The 22,680-nt window shown below is 42.2% G+C and overlaps 1 protein-coding gene across 10 annotated transcripts in view; it reads left to right on the top strand.

Moving 5' to 3' along the window:
• TRAF5 (TNF receptor associated factor 5) overlaps positions 1–22,680 on the top strand; it is a 37,350-nt gene that overhangs the window by 678 nt on the left and 13,992 nt on the right. Inside the window, exons 1-9 of one of the 10 annotated variants that reach the window (XM_035111268.2) lie at positions 573–711; positions 2,351–2,426; positions 5,063–5,105; positions 15,515–15,742; positions 17,856–17,913; positions 19,132–19,233; positions 21,185–21,349; positions 21,987–22,064; positions 22,407–22,481. In XM_035111268.2, the coding sequence (XP_034967159.2) occupies positions 5,092–5,105; positions 15,515–15,742; positions 17,856–17,913; positions 19,132–19,233; positions 21,185–21,349; positions 21,987–22,064; positions 22,407–22,481 (720 nt within the window). In that variant the 5' untranslated portion in view covers positions 573–711; positions 2,351–2,426; positions 5,063–5,091. Of the gene's footprint in view, positions 1–269; positions 15,743–17,855; positions 17,914–19,131; positions 19,234–21,184; positions 21,350–21,986; positions 22,065–22,406; positions 22,482–22,680 lie in introns of those variants that run through there. The other 9 variants (XM_060273024.1, XM_060273021.1, XM_060273023.1 and 6 more) reach the window with 9 other exon arrangements.

Genomic DNA, 22,680 nt, shown 5'->3' with positions numbered 1-22,680 from the left:
CGGCGAGGAGGCGAGTCCAGCCGGCCGCCGTTCTGCGCACCTGGGGAGTAAGCGCCGTGTAATTTAATGGCACTTACTTCCAAGTAAACACGGCCGGGGAAGGGGGCGGGTTGGCTGGAGCTCGTGCGCCTTTGCCCATTGAAAGCGCCCGCGCGTGTATGTAGGGTGGAGAACAAAAGAACAGTCAGGCATGCGAGGAACGTGCGGAGGGCCGGGACACGTGTACCCCGCTCACCACTCGCCCCCGAAGGCAGTCGCCCTCTGAGGCGGAATAACAAAAGCTGCCCAAGGCATTCCGGCAGGAGAGGGGAGTGGTTCTTCCTGGGCGGTACAAAATAAAGGATATGCAGGCGGCGACCCACACGCGCAAAAGCCCCAACTTGAGGGAGCTGCGTGGCTCAACCCAGTGGTAGGGCCGGCCCCGCGTGGGCGCCTACGTCAGCCCCGCGCCCCTCCCCGGCCCGCTGGGTTTGCTCCCCACGTGCTCCTGAGACGGAGCTCAGCGTTTCCTCCGTTGCTATTGGCTTGTTTGGAGTCGACTAGAACAGCTGCTTGGGCGGACCCGGAGCGCTGCGTGAGCAAGTGCCTCAGTCTTGGCTTTCTCTCGAGAGGCGCTGGGAGGCTGCGGTGGAGGGACCGACAGCGGGCGGGAGCTTGTGTGGCCTTTGAACCCCCCCCCCCCAGACGAGGAGCTGAGAGGGGGCGCGACAGGTGAGTCAGGGTGCTGCTGTAGTTAGAGAAAGCCCGGGAGTGGGTTTTATTACCCAGATATATGGCTTGCCTTTTAATATACTGTACTGTAGCGTTCAATTGCTGCCGGATGAGCGAGTGTCAGTTTGCTGTGAATGCTCTCTACACAGCGTTCATGTCAATGATGTGGGGAATATAAAGGCATAGCTAATTTTGTATGTTTAGGTAGAAGCAAGCCCTATAGAACTTGGGTTATTCCCTCAAGGGTGGGGGGGATAGTGCTAAAATTGCACGTATGTAGTCTAAACTGACTCAGAAGTAAAAGCCCTTCAGGCTCAGTGGTACCTCCTCCCGGGTAAGTGTGTTTAGATTTTGCTCTGGGCCAGAAATTGTTAAATAAACTTGTTTCCAGGCGTTTGTTTGCACTGTCCCCCTTTTTCTGTGCAAGGGAACCTGACAGCTGCTCATAAATGGTGGGTGTGAAGGCACCCTGCTCAAGGAACAAAAGCACTTTAGGAAGTTTGGAGGCTTTTCTGAAAAGAAAGGGAGAGAACAAGTCATCTTAATCCACCATGGCTGTGAGAGAAGTCTGGGCTGCGCAGTGGAATTATGTACTTGACTCCTCAGAAGCAACTCCTGAGTTTAGTGGGATTTATCCTCAGCAAACTGAATATATCAGATTGCAGTAAAGGAATAACCCTTTATGTGGTGAGGAGGTGATGTGGCCCATAGACAGATGAAAATAGTGTTCTAGAACCCTATGCAGAGATTTGATTTCTCTTTATAATCCCTGTGGAGCCATAACTATTTGTGTCATTTGTTGTTGCTTTGTACACCTGAGGTTGGAGTTATTGGGCTCTGAGAGAATCTGCTCTTGTCCTGCTTCTCCACATGGCAGTAATTGCTTTTTGAAAGTGAAATGTCATATGTGTGGTGAATAGGCTTGTATGATGAGTTCTCTCCCAGTGATGATGCAGGAAATCGTGGGAAAGATGGCATTGTGCTACTAGGCAGGAGGAATTGGGATAACTTTATCTTTTTAGCTTTTGTAGACTCGTTTCTCAGTGGGCTCAACAATGTTAAAGTATCACAGTGCAATCGTACTATATACAGTATGTCTGCTCAGAAGTAAGTCCCTGGGGCTTACTGAGGCCATGTAAATGGGCACAGAGCTGCAGCCCTAACCTTGGTTCTGTTGAAAAGTGCCCACCTCAGTGTATAAAATAACTTAGGTAAATGAAAAATGCATTGAGGCAAGCTGTTAATTATATATAAAGCTGAGCATTCAAACTAGCACACAGTCTTCTGGATCATGTTATAAGGTCTGTGCAATTCACATGCTGAATTTTTTTTCCTTTTTCAAATCCAAATGCACTGTAATTTACTGAATATTGCAATGGGGCTTTGTGAGATTCAAGGGGAATAGGACCAGTGGCATCAATTAAAAAACCCCTGGAGAGCAAGAAACCAACGACAGCTGCTGTAAATGTTTCTTGACAAATTAGGCTCATGTGAGAAATCTCTGGAAGCATTAGGTTGCTGTTTTTTGTGTACACCTAAACATGGTATTTGTACTGGATTATAGTCATTCAGAAAATATTAAAGACCTTATTGGCCATTGGCTGTCTCTGTCTGTGGTTAGCACTTGCATTTCTTCCAGGAGACAAGAATCAGTATTAACTTTTGATGACAGAAGGGTACATGAAGGAATTCATCTACTTTGGGAATGCATAATGGTAAGCCATAAATAAAGCAAGTCCAGAATCGATCGTGCTGTAATGGAAAATCTGTAATTTTCTTTATCAAATCATGATGCCTGTGGTACTGCATATAGATATGAGGGTTTGGAGTTAGCACACTGAGATGGAGAAATAAGGTTCCTGTGTAGCGGCGGTTCACACACTCTGAATCCCTGGGCAGCAGTGTTACTTTGTGTAGGAAAAGGCTATATGTACATTTACTTTTGGTAAATGAACTCTTTATAAATAGAGCTCACCATCAGTCAAATAAATTCAGTGTGTCGTTACCCTCCTCCCTCAAATAAGGAGCTGTTTGCAGATCAAAATGCATTGGAGCTTTTTAAAGGGTTTCAATAAAAAGCTATTTCCTGTTCTTGCTTTGAGTTGTTTTCTCCTACATGGGTAAATGAAAGTCTGTAATCTTAGTAGCAGATCGTGGCTCTCATGGGGTGAGGTGTAGCACGTAGCAGGTTAGATGAGGACTTTCGGACTCTGGTGAGGCAGCCAGTGTCGTGTAATGGTTAGAGTGCCGGGCTAGAACCTGTGAGGGACCAGGGTTCAAATCTCCACTTGGCCATTAAGCTTGGTGGGTGACCTTGGGTCAGACACTGTATCTCAGACTAAGCTAACTCACAGAGCTCCTTGGAGAGAAAGGTGAGATGGAAATGCAAATTATTATTTTTTAAGAGGGAGCGGGTGGTATTGTGGTCTAAACCACTGAGCCTCTTGAACTTGCTGATCAGAAGGTTGGCAGTTCTAATCCCTGCGACGGGGTGAGCTCCCGTTGCTTTGTCCCGGCTCCTGCCAAACTAGCAGTTTGAGAACACACCAGTACAAGTAGATAAATAGGTAACGCTGCGGCGGGAAGGTAAACGGCATTTCCGTGCGCTCTGGTTTCCGTCACTGTGTTCCGTTGCTCCAGAAGCAGTTTAGTCATGCTGGCCACATGACCCGGAAAGCTGCCTGTGGACAAACACCAGCTCCCTCGGCCTGAAAGCAAGATGAGTGCCACAACCCCATAGTCACCTTTGACAAGACTTAACCATCCACGAGTCCTTTACCTTTACCTTTTTTCAGGGTGGATTTGATTTAAATCAAACTGATTTAAATCACGATTTAAATCATGATTTAAATCACTAGTCAGTAAGGCTTGATTTAAATCATAGTTTTCTACATAAAGACTAATTCTTGCTGGTATAACTTTAATATGCAAGTAGATGAAGATTTTTAGAATAACAACTTTTCATATTAGTTTTTTATCCCCAGTTTAATAGGTTAATCATTCATATTTGGACAACTTTACTGTTGTACTTAGGAAGGAGAAAAATAAAAAAACCAAAATATATATATTTTAAGAAATTTAGACTGTCAGCCCAGCCTACACATGAAAAACCTAAATACTGTCCACTCCAAACAATCAGAAAAATATTGTTTCTATTCTATTCACTGAACTTCTTCAAACTTAGCACTCAAGGGGTTGTTTCTGTATTCATAGGTTTGTAGAACAATAGGATTAAGGTCTTTTTCTCAACTCTGTTCATGTTACAACATTTTTGCTGTGAAGAAGAGGCATGTGATCTCTGTTGAGCCAAATTCAGTTTTGAGAACTGCAAAAGTAAACCAAGCACCTGTGATAATATCTTGTAGGCAGAAAAACTGTCCAATAATCGTACAAAAACCTCTGGAAGAGCATGACATTGTGAATGGATTAATGGAATTTATTTACCCCCCCAAAAAATTAAACATATACAACCTTATTCTACATAATTAAAAAAACTAATCTTTATTTCATGATGGAATAACCTTTGGATGGTAATATATTTTCCTCAAAAAGCATTTTATTTTAAAAAATCCAATTTAAATAAAAAAAATCCATTTTTTAAAAAAAATCATTGATTTTTATCCACCCTGCCTTTTTTACCTTTAACCACTTTTCACCATATGTATAGAAAACAGTGCTCAGTATAATCCAATTGTCAGCTGCTTGAGAACATAGTTGACTTTTTTGCGTGCTTCCCACCCGGTCTTGACTGGGAAGGGCGGGTATAAATAAAAATTATTATTATTATTATTATTATTATTATTATTATTATTATTATTAATTTTTTATTTAATTACTACTTCAGTGTCCTAGATATTGGTGGGTGAAACATCTGTATTGATGTACAGTTTGGGGAATCATAAGATTTAGTTCAGTATATAAATTCTGCTACGCATTGTCTGCCATTTGCAGCTTTGCATTATATTACTTTTACCACATCATTACTAATTTACTATTTATTGAAACATGTGCCTTCCTCTGCTTCAGATTGGTTTGCTCATTTTGATAGAATACATTACATTCTTCTTGTAATAAAGACTAGAGAAGTATGTGTAAATAAAATGTTTCCAAGATGAGCATTTTAAAAAAGAAAATTGTGTAATACCAATCTCTTCTATGAAATGCTTAAGATAAAGTGATTAGGAATCTAGATCCAAAATCTGGTGGGAGGAACATTAAAATCAAGAAATCATGGGGGGAAAAATATTTTCTCTCTCTTTCTGCTGCCTTCTCTTCTATTTAAAGAAGTCAGAGAGACAATAAATGTACACGAGTGGTATTTTTGTGATGTAATTGGTACTGTTTCTTGCAGCAATAGAGCTTTGAGCTGAAATCCTGCACATGCTTGCTTTGAAGTAAGTATTGCTGAAACAAATACGGCTTGCTTAACACTTATGGACTGAGCAGATAACTGTAAATGAAGCCTGAGGGTGAGCCTGAGGTAATTGATACCGTCATACCAAGTAGTAGGAGAAGCTTGATCATCAAGTAAGAACCTTAAAGATAATGCTTGTGTGCTTATTTAGTCATGACCTCTACCCACTTATTACTGTAAAATAGTGAAAACTTAATAACACATGGGGCACATAGATAGAGTTCAGATTCATATAAATTAAATGAAGCTACATAAGAGAAGCATACATAAAATGAAGCTTCTGTTGCTGGGTCCCAGCTCCTGCCAACCTAGCGGTTTGAAAGCACATCAAAGTGCAAGTAGATAAATAGGTACCGCTCTGGTGGGAAGGTAAAAACGGCGTTTCTGTGTGCTGCTATGGTTCGCCAGAAGCAGCTTTGTCATGCTGGCCACATGACCCGGAAGCTGTATGCCGGCTCCCTCGGCCAATAACGCGAGATGAGCGCCGCAACCCCAGAGTTGGTCACGACTGGACCTAATGGTCAGGGGGTCCCTTTACCTTTACATAAGAGAGGTGATGGATAGATGAAGAGGGACCTGAGTGAGAGACAGGCCAGAGTGGGTTTTCCTCAAGGTGTAAGGCTAAGGAAGGCGAAGCTGGGAAGACTACTTATTTGTATGTGGATTAAAGATTAAGGGAAAAGCTGTGACAGAGGGCTATATGCTTTATTGACGTGGGTGGCGCTGTGGTCTAAACTGTTGCTCTGCCCCAGCTCCTGCCAACTTAACTGTTGGAAAGCACATCAGTGCAAGTAGATAAATACCTGTGGCAGGAAAGCAAACGGCGTTTCCGTGCGCTCTGATTTCCATCACGGTGTTTCGTTGCACCAGAAGCGGTTTCGTCATGCTGGCCACATGATCCGGAAAGCTATCTGTGGACAAATGCCAGCTCCCTCGGCCTGAAAGCGAGATGAGCACCGCAACCCTATAGTCTCCTTTGACTGGACTTAACCGTCCATGGTTCCTTTTCCTTTACCCTTGTATCTTTTTTATTATGATTTTTACTATTCTTATTGGTCTTTTAGTGTTTCTTATCTCTCTGTGTTCTTTTTCTCTTTCTTTTCTTGTTCCGTCTCTTTCATCTTTTTGATTGTTCTAGGTACTATTTTATTGTATTATGAAAACCGTAATAAAAAAATGGGCAGGAGAGATTCATATGAAACAACAGAATAAAGGTGTACTGGAAATAAGCAACAATTGGGGTACTCGTAACCTTTTAATATATTTAAATGCTTGATGCATCTAGTAGTAACATTTGAGACTTAAGCTAATGGCGTCATTTTATGTGCCTCGTTCTGATGTTTTCCTCCCCCTGCCTACCCACTGACAAGCTGAAAATAGCAATACTTCTATACTGGGGGTGTGAGTTCATTTTAAAAACAAACTTCTGAAGAAAGTCAGTAATGAAGCAGTAATGGATGGTTTGTAGTAGTTGACCAAGGTGTAATAAATAGGAACTGTTCCACTGTTCCTTTACAGGGAGGTGGGTGTCTTTCAGAGTTTCTTTTACAACTATTTTTTTAAACCAACATAAAGACTCATAATTATGGTGCTGTGACTAAAACCATTGTATGAAATGGAGTAATCTTGAGAGAATAAAAAAAAATCAAGTAAGTCTCTAAGAGGAAACTGTGTTCATTGTAGGAAGAACTGTGAGTACCTATCAAACCTCTGAAGGGAATAACTAAAGATGTCTTGTTCCTGATCAAGAATAGGAAAGGGGGGGAAATGCATTGTTTCAAACGTTTTTAGTATGAAGCATTCTAGGGTCCTTTCCAGTGTTTTAATAGCCTTAAATCATATTCACCAGCATTATTTTTCTAGAAAAAGAGGCGCCAGAGCTCACCATAAACACCTCCCTCATTCTCTTAGAATGGCAATGGCGCCCACTTGAGAGGTGCCGGAACTGAGTTCCTGTGAGTTCCGGCTGAAAAAAAAGCCCTGCTATTGATTGATTTAGGATGTTCCAGGTGCTTACAGTTCAGGGTGTGATAGTTAAATAAGGCAAAAAATAATGTGTGAACAGGTTCGGACTTTTTATGATACTTAACCATTACTCAGGAACAATGTGTGATACTTGGTGTTAGTCAGACTTGGAGCAGGCCTGTTGAAATGAATCAGCAAGTCAATTGCTCTCAGTGAGTCTACTCTGAATATGACATAAAATAGATTAACTCAGTTTTGTAATATAATGCCTGTAGATTTCCAGATTATATTTCAAGAGCACACACCTTCAAGTTCATGGTTTTTCTTATAGAAGGGCTTTAGATCTAACATATATGTAGAGTTTTCCAGGATATAAGCTCTCCTGTAGAGGGTTCCTCTTTTCATTTATCTTTTCACCATAAATAAAGGCTTGATCCAGCTAAAACTAAGTATGTACAGGTGTCGTTCCCCCCCCCCAAAAAAAACCCTCATTTCGGAGACACGTTCTGGGTGCCCGTGTGCATAAGCAAAAATTGCGCAAATGGGGAGCACTCTCTGAACATCCTTTAAATGCCACCTCTGCCGCTCTCCCTACAATCTGAACCAAAAATATTGTATCCAAAAAATATCCATAACTAGAATTGAACCTCTGGGGCAGGCTAGAGGACACTTGGAAAAGCAGCTGTTTTTTAGGGAGGCAGCCTAAACAAAGCCCCGTTGCGCCTCCAGTTTCTTCGAGTCCCTCTCTGCCTTCACTGACACCTTCGTTGGGCTCTGTCAGGACTCTCCAGCACTCTTCTGCCATTTCCGGGTTTGAATTGAATTATTTCTTTCCTGGTGTTGTGTGTATACGCAGCAGTATCCGGGGGGTGGGGTGGGGTGGGGGGAACACTTGTGCTTGTATTGCTCACATGGAAATCAAACCGGACTTCTGTGCACTCAGAATTGGTTTTCTTGTTCTTTGAGCTTACTCATCTTGGTATCCGTTTATTACAACCATGGGCTCATTTGAGGTAAAGTAAAGCGAATCGGAATGATCAAGACTAGAGCTTTCTGCCAATAGGAAAGTGATTTATATGAACCACCCTGATTTCTGTGAGCCGCCCTGAGACCTCCAGGTATAGGGCGGTATTGTTGTTGTTTAGTCATTTAGTCGTGTCCGACTCTTCGTGACCCCATGGACCAGAGCACGCCAGGCACTCCTGTCTTGCACTGCCTCCCGTAGTTTGGTCAAACTCACGTTCGTAGCTTCGAGAACACTGTCCAACCATCTCGTCCTCTGTCATCCCCTTCTCCTAGTGCCCTCAATCTTTCCCAACATCAGGGTCTTTTTCAGGGAGTCTTCTCTTCTCATGAGGTGGCCAAAGTATTGTAGCCTCAGCTTCAGGATCTGTCCTTCCAGGGAGCACTCAGGGCTGATTTCCTTCAGAATGGATAGGTTTGATCTTCTTGCAGTCCATGGGACTCTCAAGAGTCTCCTCCAGCACCATAATTCAAAAGCATAAATTCTTCGGTAGGGTGGTATATAAACTCAATAAATAGTAATAATTCATCTGTCTGGCTTAGCCAGTCTTCACAGCCTTCTCCATTGTATGAGGGTTTTGTCTGGGGTCTTGTCTGTCTCCCTTCTGGTTCACTTGTCGGGTGAACAGAGCAGGAGCAACATAGGAAGGTGTGTCTAGGACAGGGGTCAGCAACCTTTGTCAGCCGTGGGCTGGTCCACTGTCCCTCAGACCATGTGGTGGGCCAGACTATAATTTTTTGGGGGGGGGGAATGAACGAATTCCTATGCCCCACAAATAACCCAGAGATGCATTTTAAATAAAAGCACAGATTCTACTCATGTAAAAACACGCTGATTCCCGGACCATCCGTGGGCCAGATTGAGAAGGCGATTGGGCCAGATCTGGTCCCCGGGCCTTAGGTTGCCTACCTATCTAGGAGGAGGAGACAGGGTTAAGTACGCGGAAGTATGAAGAATGAACCTATCAACCCAGTGTGCAGCAGCTGTGAAAAAGTTAAGAGATTAGGAAAGGGGCTGGAAATGAACAGCTAGTATCATAATTCGGCTATACAAGTCTATGGTTTGTCCATACTTGGAATACTGTGTTCATTTATGGCTGCCATACCTATAAAAAGATATTGCAGAGCTGGGGAAAGTGCAGAAAAAGACAACTCTCCTATGCGGGAAGGTTACCATGCCTGGAGCTTTGGGGGGGGGGGGAGGATGGAGGGGGAATATGTTAGAGATGTGGGAAATTATACACATGGTATGGAGAAAACGAGTAGGAAGACGTCGCCCCCTCATAATACCGGAGCATGGAGTCATCCAATTGAAAGCCCTTTTTAGAAATGCACAATATGCTTCTGCAGTCTGGAAAATATTGGACAATTTTTTATGGCTTCCTTGGTAAAGAGCTATGTTTAATTGTTTATACTTGGTCAGGATGCTAGATGAGTAGGCTACATGCAGTTCCGTGTATCAAATTGGTGTGTGCCTTTGTACAATCTTCTAAAAAGGGAGAAATACGATTAAAACCTATTTAAGATGCAGAATGGAAACACCAAGCAATCTGCAAAGGGGGACAAATGTGCAGATGAAAAGCTTAAAAAGTTTGTTTGATTTTAAACACCTCAATAGCTTTCCTAAAGTTTTAAAGATGGGGGGGATACTGATATTCAAAACTTTCTGAGTGAGAGATAGCATAGCGTTTTTTGAACACAGGTCTTATTCCTTGTTAAGTAGACACTCTTACACTATATTGATTGATAACATTTTAAAACTACACTGCTTAAGTACCCTCCTACCTGAATGCTACATTTACTTTTTGACTTCTTACAAAGATAAAACACCATTCTCTCTAGACGTCATACCATGATATTGGGGTCTCCATTATCCCTTTCAGGCTGATTGTGTGCCCTTGTCATTCTTTATAAACAAAGACTATTGTTGAATACTATTTTTGTAATTCGCACCTGACGGTTGTTCAGAAGTCCACATGTTCTTGATTTCACATCTGTGCCACTAATCATTTCCATCTCTGTCCTTACTGATGCAGCACACTGTGTGCAAACCAAGTCTTGTCTGTTTCCTTCCTATTTCCTTTGATTAAAGTCTGCAAGGCACTGATAGCAGTAGGATACATTGAAAGGTAAACAACTTAAGTGGTTACTACCTGTTTCTCATTTGTCCATATTTATTGGACCCAGACCCTGTTTAATCTCTGGGGCTTTCCCTGGGTCTCTTCTCAGAAGAGGAGACATTTATTGGCAGTATGCCTAGATATGACTTTTTTTTTTAAAAAAAGGTTTCCCATAAAGTGCTTTGCTGTGGGTGAAATTGACTGGGACAGCAGTTCTCAATCATTTTCTCCCCGCAGACCTCTTGGAAATTGCTGTGTGCCTTGGTGAATCACTTAAAGCTTTTGTCTTCAATGCCAGCCTCATCAGCAAACCAGCAACATATTATGAGAATTGCAGGGTCTAGGCCAGGCTGCTGAAAAGAGATATTTAGGAGGAAATTGATAGACTGCACTACTGCTGTATTATGAAAATGATCTCTCTCGGTGACACACACACACCCCGGATGGTGCAAAAAAGGGTCATGGGACCTATCTAGCCTCTTCCATAAATCCAGCCCAGCAGTGGTCAAAACTTCCTGAGATCTCCATTGTCAGAAAAGAAAAGAGCAGGGCCAAGTATGGATTTACTTGACAGTTTATAGTGACCACTGTTCAGTATACCACCTTGCCCTAAAATATGAGATGGGTGACTAGAGGTGCTCAGGTGCCTTTTGAAAACAAGGAATAATAGGGAAACCTTTGAACCTGGAAGGAAAAGGTTCTTGGCAGATTGACTTGCAGAAACAAATTTTCTTTTGGGTCTGCCTAGATGCTTAGGATGTGGGTGGCGCTGTGGGTTAAACTACTGAGCCTAGGGCTTGCCAATCAGGTCAGCGGTTCGAATCTCCGCGATGGGGTGAGCTCCCGTTGCTCGGTCCCGACTCCCAGCTCCTGCCAACCTAGCAGTTCGAAAGCATGTCAAAGTGCAAGTAGATAAATAGGTACCGCTACAGCAGGAAGGTAAACAGCGTTTCTGTGTGCTGCTCTGGTTCGTCAGAAGCGGCTTTGTCATGCTGGCCACATGACCTGGAAGCTGTATGCCGGCTCCCTCGGCCAATAACGCGAGATGAGCGCCACAACCCCAGAGTCGGTCACGACTGGACCTAATGGTCAGGGGTCCCTTTACCTTTTTAGATGCTTAGTACAAAAATTCAAGTCTGTCCTTGGAGGCTTGCTAAAGCAATACAAACTTTTGCACAAGTCCACCTTTTCTGAATTCCCATGCCATCGTTATCTTTTTGTTCTAACTTTTTAATGGTGCTTTTCTTGAACTTTATTTTTTTTTAATTCTGCAAGTAGCCTTACTGCTTTGCACTTGCTGTTTACTAATCTGAGTTCATGGGGAAAGTGGATTATTAATTTATTCATTTTAAAATCAGTGTAATGACGGCCACTGTTATGTAACTGAGAATAATACAAAAGTGACAAGCATATCAAAATAATTGTTGGTTGCTTTTAAAAAAAAAAACCCACACAATTTAATACAATAATGCAATGCCTCCTTTACAGAAGTATCATAGCACCTCAGTGTAGGAACTTACTGCAGGCTTGTCCTCTTACCCTACTTAGAGAATAACCGTAAAACCAAGAGAGAAACATGTGGATTCCCATTAACAAGAACACTTTTGTCTGATTGACCTGGCCTGCAGTAGAAGGGGCAATTTCATGCATGACACCACACACTAAGGTGCAATTCAAATGCATGGCAGATTGCTCATATGACATCTTTGCCAAATCACTGTTTGCTGGATTAGTGGTACACTAGGTACTAGTTGGGACCCAGGTGGCACTGTGGGTTAAACCACTGAGCCAGGGCTTGCTGATCAGAAGGTCAGCGGTTCGAATACCTGTGACGGGGTGAGCTCCCGTTGCTCGGTCCCAGCTCCTGCCAACCTAGCAGTTCGAAAGCACGTCAAAATGCAAGTAGATAAATAGGAACCGCTACAGCGGGAAGGTAAACGGTGTTTCTGTGTGCTGCTCTGGTTCACCAGAAGCGGCTTTCTCATGCTGGCCACATGACCTGGAAGCTATACGCTGGCTCCTTCGGCCAATAATGCGAGATGAGCGCGCAACCCCAGAGTCGGTCACGACTGGACCTAATGGTCAGGGGTCCCTTTACCTAGTTATGATTTGGGTCTGAACCATATGAAAGATTATGCAATTAAAAAAACAAGAGTTATTCTTCCTTTGGGAATCATGGTTTCAAAAAAATATATACTTATAATTATTGGCAATGAAGACGTAGTCCCCTGGTTTTTATTAGTTAGTCCAAACCTTTCCTTAGGATAGTAAACCCAGTTTATATTCTGCCAGCTTGAATATGTTCAGGGCTGCCACTGCAAATTTCTCTTTCATATCTTTGTAAAAAAAGGGGGGGTAAAGGTAAAGGACCCATGGACGGTTAAGTCCAGTCAAAGGTGACTATGGGGTTGCAGCACTCATCTCGCTTTCAGGCCGAGGGAGCCGGCGTTTGTCCACAGACAGCTTTCTGGGTCACGTAGCCAGCAGGACTAAACTGTTTCTGGCGCAATGGAACACAGTGACAGAAGCCCAGAGCACATGGAAACACTGTTTACCTTCTCACCGCAACTGTACTTATTTATCTACTTGCACTGGCGTGCTTTCGAGTTCACTCCGTTGCAAGCCCAAGAGGCTCAGTGGTTTAGACCACAGTGCCACCTGCATCCCTATATCTTTGTACCGCCCTTGAGTTGTGTAGGAAGGACCGCTTTCACCCTTCCAGTCATCCACACGTTTGGCTTGCTCTGTGCTGTCCCTTTTTGACACAGTAGAATTCACATAAAAGACAATAATATCTCGTTTTCAGATTCTCAGCAATCAATTAGAATAAAGGCACACCAAATTTCAGCATTCTGCCTGTGCAGGTTTCTTAACAGTTTTGACATTTCCAAGAATGAGTCATTCCTAAGTATCTTCAGTGTGTTGTTCAGCTGTTATGCAAGGCACCACAGAATTTCAGGCTGTGCACACTTACCCAGAAGAAAGCCCCAATAAGCACACTGGGGTTGACTTTGGAGTAAACGTGCATATGATTATATGGTAAGTTTTTGAATGCTGTATATGCTCAACTCCCAGTTAAGTGCAAGTTCCTTGCATTTCTATAAAAGGTTATATATATAGCAAAAGGAAACAAAAACTGAAATAACGAAACAAAAACTGAAATACCAAAAACTGAGAAGTCCTTACATAAAATAAAACAATAACTGTACAGTAATTGGAGCAAGAAAATGTTTTCTTATGTTGGTATGTTCTCTCATCTTAAACACTGTGCACAACTCTTACGGGAATGCTTAATACCATCATTAATTTTAAAATGTAGCTCCAACATGAAGCTCCTTTTTAGGAGCGGCGGAGCTCTTGATTTCTGTGTCTCTAATGTCTATAAATACACGAGTAAATATGCAAGAACTCAAGAACAACCACTTCTGCTGTTTTTGTAAATAACACACATCTTGTTTGTTACAATATGGAAATCACAGACATGGGGAACAGAAAAGTAGAAAGAAGCACTAATTGGCATTAACCATTAGAAAAACAGCAGCAAATTAGGGACTGGGGGGGGGGCAATAAAGCCAAAGCAAATGCTGTACATTATATTCTTTGTTCCTTTTTAGCTTGTGTAAAAATGCACGTTTTGAATTTAGCCATAATCATGTTAAAACAATTCAGTGCTTTAAACATGAAGCATTCTTGATATGCAGTGTCCCTACACTAGTTTGTTTTAATTCATATTGGGGAAAGGTAATTAGTCTCTGGATTTTTAATGAGGCGTTCAAAGGAATAATTAGCAGTGTTCCTCAACCCTTAAAAAAAAGAGAATTTCAATTTGCCCTTTAAAAAAAGCTTTACAGTACTTTTGTTTGTACGTCAAGTGTTGTGTGGTTTATTGTAATAGTGATCACATTATGGCTGTTTTTAGCTTCCTGGGCTGTGCAAAGGCTAATCAAAGGCACTTAGCATATAAACTGAACTGCAGCAAATGTTTTTCTCCAGCAGGTTTATTTAGCAACCTCAACCTATCAAATACCTAAAGCTTGGCAAGCGGTCCATCAAACCCCAAAACACACCTGATTTGTAGCATAAAATGTTTCTTAACTGACCTGAACATACAGGCTACCATGCTCTTTCTCTGGAGTAATTTGGTAACATGTTTAGGCTTTTTTGTTAGTTTCTGAAGGTGTCTGTTAAGCCTGTGATGGATTTTCGCAAAGGAAAATCCCTGTTCATTTCCTTCAGGCATAAAAAGCAAGGAGGGGGAGTGGTCTGGGATGTGAGTTACCTGAGAAGCAGCTTGCTAGTTGTTGAAGGGAAGAAGTCCCTTACTCCCTTCCAGCCTTATATTTCTTCACAGTAGGAGCATAGGAAGCTGTGTTACGCTGAGTCAGTCTGTTATTATTATTATTATTATTTATTTGTACCCCGCCCATCTGACTGGGTTTCCCCAGCCACTCTGGGCGGCTTCCAACAAAAAATAAAAATACATTAAGATGTCACACATTAAAAACTTCCCTGAACATATCTCATAGAACCATAGATTTTGTGCTCAGTGTGCAGACTACCAGTGGCTCTCTAGTGACTCCGGGCAGAGAGGTAATCTCCAACCCTACCTAGAGATGTTGGAGATGGATCTCAGGACCTCCTGTGTGCAAAACAGATGCTCTTCCACTGGACTTGTTTCCTTTCCCCTAAATGAGGAAAGGAACCTCCCGCAACCTACAACCCGGCTAATGTAGAAGCTGAGAGCGTGAGCTGTGCTCTCCCATTTAAATCTCATCTCTGAGGTGCCCAGTCCCTGTCAATGTTGAATAGCCTTGAATGACATTTTAAGAAGATAGTGATGTAGAACAGTGTGTGTGTGTGGTTTTTTTAAAGCACCACTTGTGTGTGGAAAGTTAAATGCCATATGTTACGACTTGGGTTTGAGGCAGGAAACGTATAAAAGTATAAACATAGAGCATTTGCTTCCTGTCTCACACGTTTGAACTCTGTGTCCTTTGAACGCAAACTGAAGAAAATGTGCACAGATATATATATACTGTACCCTGCTAATGTCTGAGTGATACTGTAAAACATACAACCTGGGATAATAAATTAGTTTAGACCCATTCAAATATAGGCAAGGATTAAGGACCACAGAAATCAAAGAGGGTTTGCTTCCTTTTCCCCCATGACTGTACATATTGAGCTGTTTGTAGCTCCAAGCCTGATACTCTTGAGATGTAAGGAAAGTATAACGATAGGTTCTCAGGTAGCATCTCTCTCTTCATTCTTGTGTTTGTAGCTCTATGCCCATGGCCTCTGAAGACCTTGCAGGCAACTTACCAAATCTCTACATTCGGCAGAATTCTGCCAGTGCCATTTCCTTAGACTTTGAGCCTAATGCTGACTATCAGTTCGTGGAAATCGTAGAAGAGCGATACAGATGTGCCTATTGCCACCTGGTCCTTCACAATCCTCACCAGACGGGATGTGGGCACAGATTCTGCCAGCGTTGCATAGTCTCTCTGAGGTAAGAAATGGCCCTTCCTTCTCTTATATTCAGATCCAAACCCTCCCTTTCCATCCCTGAAAACTATGTAAATTGTGTTGGTGTGAGGAACTGGGGAACAGGATTCTGCTGGGCAGATGAGGGTGAAATCCTGAGCCTCTCCTAGCCCCTAACAGACCACTTTGGCAGGTGCCCACCTGTCAGTCACCTGACAATACCATAATGTCAGGTGACCCTACTTAAAAGGAAATAATCATGCGCTCCCGATTCTTCCACTGCCGGAAAGCTTGAACTCAAGCTGTGCTGCAAAGGAAGATCCCTGAGCAAAAGCAGTATTTGCAGACACAAACTCAGATCGGCTACACTCAGGAATTCCTAAGTGAATTGGATCCCAGCAGGGTTTACAGAAACCCTGCTGTCAACCAGGATGGGCTCCACCCAGGAGGTCCCAAGTACAAGCAATCCCAGCAAATTCAAAAGGCACCAAATCCTGCCTCTTAAGGAACAGAAAGTAATGAACTTTAAGGCTCCTGATTAATTCTTTACTGCTGCATCTTTACCTGTCCCCGGTCACATTATGTTGGGTGTGGGCTGATGAATGTGGCTTGGGGAAACAGATTTGTGGGCCAAATGAGGACCCCAGCCAAGCCTAATTATTCATGCAACTCCACAAGCAATATGAACAGCACATTACTATAATCCTAAAGTGTGTTACTTTTCCTCTTGCTTTAGTCAACACATTTTCCCGGGGCAACTTTTTAAAAATTCTGGGGACATCTGAGGCCTGAGCAGTGCAATATTAAAACATTCTGAAATCCCATCGACTTCAATGGAGGCCCTTTAAACACATACTTTGCTTCTCAGTAAAATGAATGGGGATTGGATACACTTTTGTCTGGTTCACGTCCATATGTTAGATGCGTTTATTGCAGCTTACCTTAGAAGCTGGTGGATTTTTCTTTCTGGGAAGTCCCTCTTTCCAACACTTTTATAGCAGTGATATTAAAGTGCTGCAGGCTTGGTGTGACTTTGCTGTGGAGAAGAGATTTAGAAAAAATTAAAAATGAAACTTTAACTCTGTCTTGTAAAAGCACCCTTTTGATTCACCTAACTTTCACTTCAGAGTCATACTGGTTTTTTCCTTTCTGAAATGCCCGCACAGTTACTTTCTAGAGTGAAATTGAGACGCTATAATTCTAAAGTGTCACTTAACTGTTCGATCATATGCTTGTCTACTTGGACATAATTCCCATTTGTTTCCGTTAAGATTACTCTCAATGTAACAGGGTATAGGATGGCATCCTAATGCTGTACTACTGTGCACATTTACATGGAAGTAAGAATCTCTGAGCACTAAATAAATATGCATAGAATTGTGTTGTGTGGGTTTTAAGACTTATTGATGAAAAAGTAATAATTGATGTACCATGCCCTGGGATCACTAGTGTGCTGTAGGGCAGGTTTAAATGAAATAAATAAGAAGCAGCCCTTGCTTAATGACTCACTAGTTTCCTTTGTTTATATCTGATACATAACATAGTTTAATACTGGGTGGGAAGCCTTCCATATGTTGTTCTCCTACACTTCCCATCATTCCTGACCATTGCCCATGCTGGCTAGGGTTGTTGAGAATCCAACAACATCAAGAGAACCACAGGCTCCCCACCCCTGTTTAACAGGACTGCTTTGATACTATGCTGATTTTCATTCAGTTTTTCCTCTTTCTGCACAGTTCTTAGCATTTTTATGTGCTCTCAATTTATGTGACGGTTATTACTTAATGCTCAGTTAAATTACTTGTTAGGTTGCGGCTTTGTTAATTTAATTTCCTCTTGCAATTTCCCTTTAGCTCTCTGTTTGGTAACATGACAGTGGGACTCCAATTTAAAGAGGTGCTGCGAGTGTAGCCAACAGACTCTAGAATCATTTAAAATGGGGGAAGAGGACATTTTTGAGAAAAGGGTGTGCTGAAATCAGCACCGGTCTAATATGCAGCAAGATGAGGGATTTTAAAAATAATTCTTTTGTTCAGATAAAACTGGAATTTAATGGGCCAGCCATAATAGGCATATAATTTTGATCCTTTCCCCAGAGCAGCTTTTTCTAAACTAAATATAACCACTGATCTCTTTAGAGAACTGAATGCTGTACCCACCTGTCCTGTGGACAAAGAAATAATAAAGCTACATGAAGTAAGAAAATAATTTCTGTTTACATTCTTTGGAGGGTGCGGGAAGTCAGTCGTTTCAACAGTTTTGTGTGCAGTATTATTTGCATGTACGTGAAGAACCTATTGAAGTTTGGAGCCCAATGAGATTTTCATACCAGAATGTTTAAATAATTTTAATCATCAAAACATGGAGAACAAACTTGGAAATCCAGAACTCTCAGGAATGGCCAGATCTATTTCCCCTCCTACTCCTGTTTTTAGGGAAAGTGATTTTTACACTTGTGAAGCAAGTTTATGGCTTCCTACCAGCCCTTCCTGTTAAGATTTCACATCATGCTAACACAGTCAAGAGCCTTTGGGCTGATCTTTATGATCCTGATCTGTATTATGGGGTGAGGCATTTCCTCTGAAATAGATACTATCTCAAGCCATTTAGGGTTTGTAGCTCAAAGCCACCACTTTGACCTCATGCCCAGAAAATAAAACTGCAACTACTGCAGGGGCAGAAATATCATCTGTTCATTCATTCAGTTTATTTCCTGCCCTTTATCCATGGTGGCAAACACATCAGTAATAATACATTTTGAAACCGGCTTAAAACGTTCTGGAAACAAGTGATTTTCAGGATTGACAAATGCCTGGGTAAATAGGAACGTTTTAAAAACTTCTCCTAAAAGTCAACAGTCGGGGAGAGAAATGCACCTGAACAGGGAGAGCAATTCTACAAATGGGAAACTGCCACTGAAATGGCCCTGTCATGGGTCAGCAGCATCTGACTTCCAGCGGCACCCCCAAAAAGGCCTCCCCTGCCAATTGGGGGGTCTGAGTAATGGAAGGCTGCTGTCTCTGACCCACCTCCACAATAGGGCAGCTGCAGGTTGGAGAGAATTCAAAGGCAACAAATCTGAATAACAGGGAAGATGGATGGAACTTGAGGTGGGTATTCTGTGTGTTGGGAGGAGGAAAGCTGAGATTCCTTCATCAGAATACTTCCTGTTCAAGGGGTTTATTATATATAATTTATGCTCATCTGATGCCTAATTGCTCTCACTCCTCTAGAACCTTCAAGCATTTGAAACTAGCATTAGCCTCACTCCCCAAATTTTAACACTGGGTACTTGTTTATCGCATGATTTCCTCAGTAGGAAGCCTGGCTTTTCATTAAGTTTTAAAAGATTATAGTGGATTATGGCCCTTCTGCGTGTGCTTTGAAATAAGCTTTTAAACTCTTTTTATTTAGGTTTTCAAAGACAATTGCTGTAAAAGGGAAGTTCTCAATTTGCAAGTGTTTTGCAGGAATTCACCAGCCTGTAATGCGAAAACGTCTCTGGGGCGATATCAGGTTTGCATTCCTCAACTTTTAATATCAGCTGAGCCAAGTTTTGATGTCTTTCTGCCTTCGTGAAGCACTTGCACATATTGCTGAAGCTACTCCCCCCCCCTTTCCCCTTTTTAAATATACTTTTCCCCATTATGAGTATGAGAAGCATCCGCCTGTGTGGGTGGGAACGCACTGCAAAAAGACTTGATATTGCATTGCTCTTAAACTGCTTGTTTTACTCACTGGAACCTCAGGTTTTTTCTCTCTCTCCCTATTAAATAGATCTCCTGTGGTTGTGGAAAAAAGGCAGGCCGTTGGCTTTGACCCTGTCAAATAAATGTGTATTGAGGACATAGGAGGGTGGGGGTGGGGGAGCATGAAGCATCTGTATTCTTCCCTTCCAACCCCTGCAAGTTCAAGGTGAATAGTGCGGCTCCTATGATCTTACTCCTTGATGTTATGCACATGAATTTATAAATGAGGCAGCAGTGAGCAAGAAGATTGGGTGCAAGTAATTTAGCTTGTCCACCCACTGCTTATTTATTTATTACCTTTGTAAGCCACCTCCCCACCCCACCCCCAAGATGCTCAAGGTGGTGTAAATGGTACACACACACACACACACACACACACACACACACACACACCATTTTATCCATTGTGCATTAAATTTGTGTGTTCTTCTCAAAAGGAAAGAACAGAAAAGAAACTTGTCTTAATTTTGCCAGACGTGCTTTATATTGGCATTTGGGGCATCTAAAAGTGGGGGGGGGGGCTTCTTTACAGTAAAGTGTAAAAGCCTAGGAACATGCCTAGGTAGAAACCAATGTGGTTTGAAGGTGAATGCTTTGTAGGCAGAGGTGGAAGGGACCCTGAGAATCATCTAGTCCAACCCCCTGAAATATAGGAATCTCAACATAGAATAATGGATTTAGAATAATACAGTCTATAGAATAATGGAACAATAACCCTCTGGGGCAGATTTGGGGACAGCACAGGGGGAAAAGGAGGAGGAAATTGTTTAGATGAATACATCAGAAGCTGCCTTATATTGAGTCAGGCCATTGGTCCATGTAGCTCAGTATTGTCCACTCTGGCTGGCAGCAGCTCTCCAGGATTTCAGACAGGGGTTCCTCCCACCCCAACCTAGAGATGCCAGGGATTGAACTTGGGACCTTCTGTATACAAGACAGATGCTCTACCCCAGCTTTTCCTGTTGTTGTTGTTTAAATTTATATACCACCCTATACCCGGAGGTCTCAGGGCGGTTCACAGAATAAAATCAAAATATAAAGCCATAATCAAATACATAATCAAAATAAAAAGAACAACCCAATAACCACCACCTCAAAACCCCACATTTTAAAAGAGCATAGTAGAAGGAAACAGGACTCTGAAACCAACAACAGAAGAAGGATTTGTGCATGACAATGGGAAAGGAAAAGGCAGAGGCTTATGGAGGAAGAGTGAGAGAGATGTGACTGTCCCTACAACAAATGCTTTATTGAGAAGCTGTGGCCCACTGCCCATGATTGTGTGCCCAAAGGTGCAACAGAATATAGGCACAATGTTGTGGACTACAGTGGTACCTCTAGTTGCGGACACGATCCATTCTGTGTGCCGTTTGCACCCCCAAAAGTCTGAAACTAGAGCGGCGCTTCTGCGCGAGCGCAGAGTGCAATAGAGCGCTTCTGTGCATGTGCGAAGCGCACAGAACACTTCTGTGTACATACGCGCGGCGAAACCCGGAACTATACACTTCCAGGTTTTCCGCGTTCGCAAGCTGAAAAGATGCAACATAAACCTAACGCAACACGAGGTATGACTGTATGGGGTTTTAAAGAGACATCTGACCTTCCTTGCAGATCCCAAAATGCAGCATGTTTTATGTGCCTCTTGTACATACTACAGTATGGTGATGTTTATGGTGCAGGTAATGTAATGTGGTAGTCTACATGATTCTGCTTTACAGGATCACCTACAGCAGTGTTTGTTCGAAAGCATGCAGTGCACTAATGAAGGATGTTGTGAAAAAATGATTCGGAAGGATTTGCAAGAACACCTAGGTTTGCAGTGCAGCTATCGGAAGGAACTGTGCCAGTACTGCAAAGAGTGTGTGACTTCAATTGATTTAAAGGTAAGATGTTAGTAAAAAAAAATGTCTCCAAAACACTGTGGAAAACCCTAAATGTGACTCCTCCCTCTCCCTATATATGAGCAATCTCAGAAATATATATATATTGCTCTCCCTCTTGTTTCTGTCGCAGTTTTGAAGAGCTTAAAGTATGATGATAACATGTATCTCTGTTTCTCTGTTAAATCTGTGTCAGGTGTAGCATTGCAAGTCCCAGGCCACTGTGGTGTGTTGAGTGCAGGCCAATAAGCTGAGACTGAATTGTCTGTGCATATTTCTAGACATGGGCCATTTACTTTTTATTCCACTGTAGAAGAGTGAGATGAGAAGCAAGAAATAAATAAATAAAAGTCAGGGAGGGACGTAATGACAATAGGTCTGTAATATGCAGCAGGTTAGAAATGCCTACCTTATATATGAAAACCACAATCGACTGGAGCATTGTGCATTCCTCCCCACCCCCCACCCCCCGGAGTGATGGAAAGTGCGCTGGAGTGCTTGAAAAAGCACTATTGTTCGTTTCAGTTGCACTTGCCCTGTCGATTCCTAGTCGATGGTCACCACGATGGCTTCTGCCTTTTGGTTTTGAGCCAACCTCTTTAGTTTCTCTTGAATAACAGATTTCCCAATGTGTTTTCAGACTCACGAGAGAACAGATTGTCCTGATTATCCTTTGATTTGTCCCCATGGCTGCCCACAGATAATTCTGACAAAAGAGGTACAATGTTTATTTTTGTTTCATAGCAATATAACAGTGTTGTTGAGAGAAGAGCAAAATAGCCCCTAGTTGTTGCTAGCCTCTGCATATGGCGGTACGAGTTGCCACCCTTCTTCGTGTTAGTAATTATGTGACATTGTGCTCTTACATTATGCATGGATGGCAAAGTAGCATCCGTGGACCGCTTTGTTATTGTCATTGTCCATGACTAGATTTGGTGACAATGCAGAGAATGTAATCTAGTTCCTTTTTGTACTTCTTTTGGAGGAAATAAAGCTCATAATGCACAAACCTCCTTCACCTATAATTAATCTGTGATTTCAAACTTGTTAATATTTGCAGGTAGACGAGCATGCCGTAATATGTCCAGAGGTGAAAATTGATTGTCCTTATAAAAAGTATGGCTGTTCTACAAAGGTATTGTAATGCAGTCATCCATGGTCCTACAGTGGATGCTAATTCTCCAAAGCACAAAAGCTAACCAATGTCTCTTTCTGCTCCATCCTCCTTTTTTTTTGTTCCTCTGGTTTAATTTTTTCAGAGTATCCCTGCTGAGATTTTCTCCTTGTTGGGTTTTTCTTTTGTTTTTGTTTTTTTGCTTTAGCATGATTTTAAA

This window comes from Zootoca vivipara, chromosome 3 (genome assembly GCF_963506605.1).
Source record: "Zootoca vivipara chromosome 3, rZooViv1.1, whole genome shotgun sequence".
In the NCBI taxonomy this organism is placed as follows: domain Eukaryota; kingdom Metazoa; phylum Chordata; class Lepidosauria; order Squamata; family Lacertidae; genus Zootoca; species Zootoca vivipara.
This window is presented reverse-complemented; position numbering and strand designations above follow the sequence as displayed.